At 51.5% G+C, this 7,098-nt stretch overlaps 1 protein-coding gene across 2 annotated transcripts; it reads right to left on the minus strand.

Moving 5' to 3' along the window:
* Positions 1–6,912, minus strand: LOC306819449 (uncharacterized protein). Of its 2 annotated transcripts, none has more exons than XM_079373248.1 (6): positions 6,858–6,912; positions 3,689–5,090; positions 3,386–3,595; positions 2,683–2,806; positions 2,359–2,595; positions 1–570 (listed from the first exon to the last, which is right to left on the minus strand). In XM_079373248.1, exons 1-6 carry the CDS (start codon positions 6,905–6,907, stop codon positions 56–58), a joined length of 2,538 nt encoding a protein of 845 aa, XP_079229374.1. In that variant the 5' UTR covers positions 6,908–6,912; the 3' UTR covers positions 1–55. The 2 variants fall into 2 exon arrangements, with proteins under 2 accessions (XP_079229374.1, XP_079229375.1); XM_079373249.1 differs by lacking the exon at positions 1–570 and adding an exon at positions 920–970.
* Between the last annotated feature and the right edge of the window lie 186 nt (positions 6,913–7,098).

Genomic DNA, 7,098 nt, shown 5'->3' on the forward strand with positions numbered 1-7,098 from the left:
TTGGTTGGAAGTCTTTTAATGCTTTACACATACAGAGAAGCTGATTGGTTCAGAGTTAGTCTGTGTTTATCTCCACTGTCTGAGCCACAGAGCAGACTCCGCCCCCTTCCTCCTGAAGGATCAGCAGCCCTCCTGTCTGCTGCCCATGGACCACAATGCACTGCTCAGCCGGCTCAGATATCACCACCTCCAGCAGGGGCGGCCCTGCAGCAGGCAGGATGGAGACCACGTCACCCTCCTTGTCTCCTTCACCGTCTGCTGCCTGCGTCCTTCTTCTCTTCCCTCGCCCCGCCCCCTTCTCCCCCGGGAGCAAGTCCTTCCTGGGTCGTCCTCTGATTGGCTTCTGGTGATGACAGCGTAAAGAGCCTGTCTTGTTGTGGTCAGTGTCCTCTCTGCTTCCTTTGGGTCCTCCCTGTGACTCCGCCCTCTCTCCAGCGACGGCGTGCTGAGCCTGGTGTCTGAGCAGACTCTGTCTCACGGTGTACGAGGCGCCACACTGACACGTGAACTCTTTCTGTGCAGAGTGAGAACATTTCATGTGTCTCCTCAGTTTGGTGGCCAGCGTGTAGCCTGAAGAAGCAAACAGAGAAAAAGATTCTGACAAGTCGGTCAACACGAGTCACAGCCAGGAGAGCGTTCTCCTCACGCTGCTCAGTGTTTGATCCTCAGACGGACTGAAGGGTGCACGCACCACATGGTTCAGGTGTAGGACAGGTGGAGTCACCTGTGGGAACACTCTGAGCAGCTAAACAACCAATCAGCACATTGTCTGAGGCTCCGCCCCCCTCACGGCTGTTGTTTTAGTACTTTATTAGATGGGACAGAAGACATGAGGCACTAACTGACCATCCAGGACCTCTATCTCTCCTCTCCTCGTTCGCCCTTTGTGTCCTCAGAGCTCCCCCCCTGGTGTCCAAACCTGCTCATAACACTCTCCTAGTCCTCAAGTCAAGTCAGACAGCAAACAGACCTGAGTGACCAGAAGGAAAGACTAAAGATTTTTATCAGAACCAGAACCAGCAAAACCACCGAGTCCAGAAACACGTTTTCTGCTTTAAACTCACTGAATAAACCTGCTCCTCCTCCTCCTCCTCCTCACTCCTCTTCTTCCTCCTCCTCCTCCTCCTCCTCACTCCTCTTCTTCCTCTTCCTCCTCTTCCTCCTCCTCCTCCTCACTCCTCCTCTTCTTCCTCCTCCTCCTCCTCCTCCTCTTCTTCCTCCTCTTCTTCCTCCTCCTCCTCCTCCTCTTCCTCCTCCTCTTCTTCCTCCTCCTCTTCCTCTTCTTCCTCCTCCTCCTCCTCACTCCTCCGCTTCCTCCTCACTCCTCCTCTTCCTCCTCCTCCTCTTCTTCCTCCTCCTCTTCCCCCTCATCCTCCTCCTCTTCTTCCTCCTCCTCTTCCTCTTCTTCCTCCTCCTCCTCCTCACTCCTCCGCTTCCTCCTCCTCCTCACTCCTCCTCTTCCCCCTCCTCCTCTTCCTCTTCTTCCTCCTCCTCCTCACTCCTCATCTTCCCCCTCCTCCTCTTCCCCCTCCTCCTCTTCCTCTTCTTCCTCCTCCTCCTCACTCCTCATCTTCCCCCTCCTCCTCTTCCCCCTCCTCCTCCTCTTCCCCCTCCTCCTCTTCCTCCTCTTCCCCCTCCTCCTCTTCCTCCTCTTCCCCCTCCTCCTCTTCTTCCTCCTCCTCCTCACTCCTCCTCTTCTTCCTCCTCCTCTTCCCCCTCATCCTCCTCCTCTTCTTCCTCCTCCTCTTCCTCTTCTTCCTCCTCCTCCTCCTCACTCCTCCGCTTCCTCCTCCTCCTCACTCCTCCTCTTCCCCTCCTCCTCTTCCTCTTCTTCCTCCTCCTCCTCACTCCTCATCTTCCCCCTCCTCCTCTTCCCCCTTCTCCGCTTCCTCTTCTTCCTCCTCTTCCCCCTCCTCCTCTTCTTCCTCCTCCTCCTCTTCCCCCTCCTCCTCTTCCTCCTCTTCCCCCTCCTCCTCTTCCTCCTCTTCCCCCTCCCCCTCCTCCTCTTCTTCCTCCTCCTCCTCTTCCCCCTTCTCCGCTTCCTCTTCTTCCTCCTCTTCCCCCTCCTCCTCTTCTTCCTCCTCCTCCTCTTCCCCCTTCTCCGCTTCCTCTTCTTCCTCCTCTTCCCCCTCCTCTTCCTCTTCACTCCTCTTCTTCCTCCTCCTCCTCCTCCATCTCCCCTCCTCCTCTTTATCCTTCTCCTCCTCTTCCTCCTCCTCTTCTTCCTCCTCTTCCCCCTTCTCCGCTTCCTCCTCTTCCTCCTCCTCCTCTTCCCCCTCTTCCTCCTCCTCCTCCATCTCCCCCTCCTCCTCCTAATATCAGATTAGCTGTTACAGTGTGTGTACATGGTGTTCTGACCTTTCCCACAGTCGGGGCAGTGGTGTGGTCTCTCTCCTGTGTGCAGTCTCTCGTGGGACTTGAGGCTGTGGGGGTCTCTCAGAGATTTTCCACAGAAGCTGCAGAGGAACCCTCCCCCCCCCGAGTGACAGAACATGTGACGACGAAGCTCCGCCTTCTGAGAGAAACTCTGACCACACTCGGAGCAGTGGTATGGTTTCTCTCCACTGTGGATCCTCAGGTGAGACTCCAGGTTACCTGAGACACAGTCAGAGGCGGTGAGCTGGTCGCTGCAGGTCACAGCAGCTTTGCTAACCTGAGCTTACCTGCTAACAAGCTTTTTACCTTTCTGACCGAAGCTCCTCCCACAGTGCGGACAGGTGTGAGGTTTCTCCCCTGTGTGAAGCTTCATGTGGTTCCTCAGAGAGCCGCTGTTAGCCAGCAGTTTGGGACAGAGCGGACACTGAACCTGAGAGAGGAACACATGTTGAACATAATCAGCTCTGCTCTTCATCAGCAGAGATAAGTGCACAAACATGGCGTCATACTGGGAGAAACAAATCAATAAAATCACTTCCATTCAACATCTGTGTCTTCTATTTCTATCTTTAGTAGCCATGTTGTAACTCTGTGGTCGCTCTGTGATGCCTCTGTGGTCGCTCTGTGATGCCTCTGTGGTCGCTCTGTGATGCCTCTATGGTCGCTCTGTGGTCGCTCTGTGATGCCTCTATGGTCGCTCTGTGGTCGCTCTGTGATGCCTCTGTGGTCGCTCTGTGGTCGCTCTGTGATGCCTCTGTGGTCGCTCTGTGGTCGCTCTGTGATGCCTCTATGGTCGCTCTGTGGTCGCTCTGTGATGCCTCTGTGGTCGCTCTGTGGTCGCTCTGTGATGCCTCTATGGTCGCTCTGTGATGCCTCTGTGGTCGCTCTGTGATGCCTCTGTGGTCACTCTGTGATGCCTCTATGGTCGCTCTGTGATGCCTCTATGGTCGCTCTGTGGTCGCTCTGTGATGCCTCTGTGGTCGCTCTGTGATGCCTCTGTGGTACCTACCTTCGGACTCTGAGTGTAGCTCACTCTGCTGCAGTGCAGGAGGCGGTGAATGCGTAGGGACGGTCGGCGTGCAAAGGCTTTCCCGCAGTGATCGCAGACGTACGGTTTCTCCCCTGAGTGCAGCACCAGGTGCTCCTTGAGGTCCCGCTTCAGGCCGTATGTCTTCTCACAGTGAGGGCAGGAGAAGGGACGTTCCCCTCGGTGATTCATCTGAAAAAACATCTCTGCATGCTCACACAACAAAGACTCATCCCAGAATGTTTCATGAAGCTTATCAAGCTCCACCTGCAGCAGACAGTTTACCTGATGAGCTCTGAAGCTCTCAGCAGACGTGTAGCTCCGCCCACACTCATCACATCTGAATGGTTTCTGGTCCGTGTGGCTGAACTGATGTTTCTTTAAGTGACCGATCTGAAAGAACTTCTTCCCGCAGCTGAAGCACTTGTACCTCCTCTCTCGAACCACAACAGGACAGGTAAGCCCCGCCCCCTGCTCACTGTCTGTATGTGCCTCCTCAGTGTCCAGGTCAGATGCCTTCATGGCCCCCACCTTCTCTGTCTGGGTTGGGGGGTCAGGGTGCTGTTTCCCACGGTCAGAGAGGAAGTGAACGCGTCGTGGTTTAGAAGCCAGACGGGAGCTGCAGCGGATGGGAGGAGGTGCAGGGAGGACGCAGGAGTCCACGCCGTGAGGGAGCTTATTATTATCACAGCCTGGATCAGCTGATCGGACGCTGCTCCTCCTCCTGCAGGAGCTCAGCTTCCTCCTCTTCATGCATCCAGCTGACTCTTTCTCCTCCTGCCTGTCCTCGTCCTCCTCTCTCTCCTCCTGCCTGTCCTCGTCCTCCTCTCTCTCCTCCTCCTCTCTCTCCTCCTGCCTGTCCTCGTCCTCCTCTCTCTCCTCCTCTCTCTCCTCCTGTCTGTCCTCCTCCTCTCTCTCCTCCTGCCCCTCCTCCTCCTTTCTCTCCTCCTGTCTGTCCTCCTCTTCCTGTCTCTCCTCCTGTCTGTCCTCCTCTTCCTGTCTCTCCTCCTGTCTGTCCTCCTCCTCCTTTCTCTCCTCCTGTCTGTCCTCCTCTTCCTGTCTCTCCTCCTGTCTGTCCTCCTCTTCCTGTCTCTCCTCCTGTCTGTCCTCCTCCTCCTTTCTCTCCTCCTGTCTGTCCTCCTCTTCCTCTCTCTCCTCCTGTCTGTCCTCCTCTTCCTCTCTCTCCTCCTGTCTGTCCTCCTCTTCCTCTCTCTCCTCCTGTCTGTCCTCCTCTTCCTCTCTCTCCTCCTGTCTGTCCTCCTCTTCCTCTCTCTCCTCCTGTCTGTCCTCCTCCTCCTTTCTCTCCTCCTGTCTGTCCTCCTCTTCCTGTCTCTCCTCCTGTCTGTCCTCCTCTTCCTCTCTCTCCTCCTGTCTGTCCTCCTCCTCCTTTCTCTCCTCCTGTCTGTCCTCCTCTTCCTGTCTCTCCTCCTGTCTGTCCTCCTCCTCCTTTCTCTCCTCCTGTCTGTCCTCCTCTTCCTGTCTCTCCTCCTGTCTGTCCTCCTCTTCCTGTCTCTCCTCCTGTCTGTCCTCCTCTTCCTGTCTCTCCTCCTGTCTGTCCTCCTTACGGTGGTAGAGCAGAAGTTCTGACCCGGGCTGGATGTCCTGACCCACACGCAGACACACCTGTCCACACACACACTGCAGGCTCACATTGTGCAGGGATCGGCTCCGCACCTGGCAGACGAACCTGAGGGAGAAAGAACAGGTGAAAGTATGATTCACTCATGGTCGTCATGGTAACAACATGTTTCACTGTGTTCTGATCAAAGTCTGCCCGAAGTTATTTAAGAGGGAAAAACACAATGGACCTTACATGTTTACATTATAACAGCTGGTTATGTTATGAGAGTATGTTCATCTCTTTATGTGTGTTTACATCATGAATCCTGTTATCTTTGTCTCTCTCTACTTCCTGTTATCTTTGTCTCTCTCTACTTCCTGTTATCTTTGTCTCTCTCTGCTTCCTGTTATCTTGGTCTCTCTCTACTTCCTGTTATCTTTGTCTCTCTCTACTTCCTGTTATCTTTGTCTCTCTCTCTGCTTCCTGTTATCTTTGTCTCTCTCTCTACTTCCTGTTATCTTTGTCTCTCTCTCTGCTTCCTGTTATCTTTGTCTCTCTCTGCTTCCTGTTATCTTTGTCTCTCTCTACTTCCTGTTATCTTTGTCTCTCTCTGCTTCCTGTTATCTTTGTCTCTCTCTACTTCCTGTTATCTTTGTCTCTCTCTACTTCCTGTTATCTTTGTCTCTCTCTACTTCCTGTTATCTTTGTCTCTCTCTACTTCCTGTTATCTTTGTCTCTCTCTCTCTGCTTCCTGTTATCTTTGTCTCTCTCTACTTCCTGTTATCTTTGTCTCTCTCTACTTCCTGTTATCTTTGTCTCTCTCTACTTCCTGTTATCTTTGTCTCTCTCTACTTCCTGTTATCTTTGTCTCTCTCTGCTTCCTGTTATCTTTGTCTCTCTCTACTTCCTGTTATCTTTGTCTCTCTCTACTTCCTGTTATCTTTGTCTCTCTCTCTCTGCTTCCTGTTATCTTTGTCTCTCTCTACTTCCTGTTATCTTTGTCTCTCTCTACTTCCTGTTATCTTTGTCTCTCTCTGCTTCCTGTTATCTTTGTCTCTCTCTCTACTTCCTGTTATCTTTGTCTCTCTCTACTTCCTGTTATCTTTGTCTCTCTCTACTTCCTGTTATCTTTGTCTCTCTCTACTTCCTGTTATCTTTGTCTCTCTCTCTCTGCTTCCTGTTATCTTTGTCTCTCTCTACTTCCTGTTATCTTTGTCTCTCTCTCTGCTTCCTGTTATCTTTGTCTCTCTCTACTTCCTGTTATCTTTGTCTCTCTCTACTTCCTGTTATCTTTGTCTCTCTCTACTTCCTGTTATCTTTGTCTCTCTCTGCTTCCTGTTATCTTTGTCTCTCTCTACTTCCTGTTATCTTTGTCTCTCTCTGCTTCCTGTTATCTTTGTCTCTCTCTACTTCCTGTTATCTTTGTCTCTCTCTACTTCCTGTTATCTTTGTCTCTCTCTACTTCCTGTTATCTTTGTCTCTCTCTACTTCCTGTTATCTTTGTCTCTCTCTGCTTCCTGTTATCTTTGTCTCTCTCTGCTTCCTGTTATCTTTGTCTCTCTCTCTCTGCTTCCTGTTATCTTTGTCTCTCTCTACTTCCTGTTATCTTTGTCTCTCTCTCTCTGCTTCCTGTTATCTTTGTCTCTCTCTACTTCCTGTTATCTTTGTCTCTCTCTGCTTCCTGTTATCTTTGTCTCTCTCTCTCTGCTTCCTGTTATCTTTGTCTCTCTCTGCTTCCTGTTATCTTTGTCTCTCTCTGTCTGCTTCCTGTTATCTTTGTCTCTCTCTACTTCCTGTTATCTTTGTCTCTCTCTGCTTCCTGTTATCTTTGTCTCTCTCTACTTCCTGTTATCTTTGTCTCTCTCTGCTTCCTGTTATCTTTGAGAGACTCACCTGATCCAGACGCTGCTCTGTTTGAATGTTTCTTTATCAGCTGATGTCATCACTAGAGCCTAAAAAACAACAATGTGACTGGTTAATAATCACACTTGTTTTCTGTTTGCTGTTTAAAATCAAGTTCTGTATCCTTGGTCCGCATCGGGACTTGAACCCGTGTCCCTACAGACTGAGTGTGTCAATCAATCAATATTTATTTGTACCAGTTCATCACAAGTGTTACCTGCTGTTTCTCAGA

This window comes from Symphodus melops (genome assembly GCF_947650265.1).
Source record: "Symphodus melops genome assembly, contig: scaffold_259, whole genome shotgun sequence".
NCBI lineage: Eukaryota > Metazoa > Chordata > Actinopteri > Labriformes > Labridae > Symphodus > Symphodus melops.

Coding starts and splice junctions, on each gene's coding strand:
- LOC306819449 (XM_079373248.1), bottom strand. CDS start 6,907: ATGACATCAGCTGATAAAGAAACATTCAAACAGAGCAGCGTCTGGATC. Junction 5,091..6,857: donor CAGAGCAGCGTCTGGATCAG/GTGAGTCTCTCA, acceptor TTTCTCCCTCAG/GTTCGTCTGCCAGGTGCGGA. Junction 3,596..3,688: donor AGAGCTTCAGAGCTCATCAG/GTAAACTGTCTG, acceptor ATGTTTTTTCAG/ATGAATCACCGAGGGGAACG.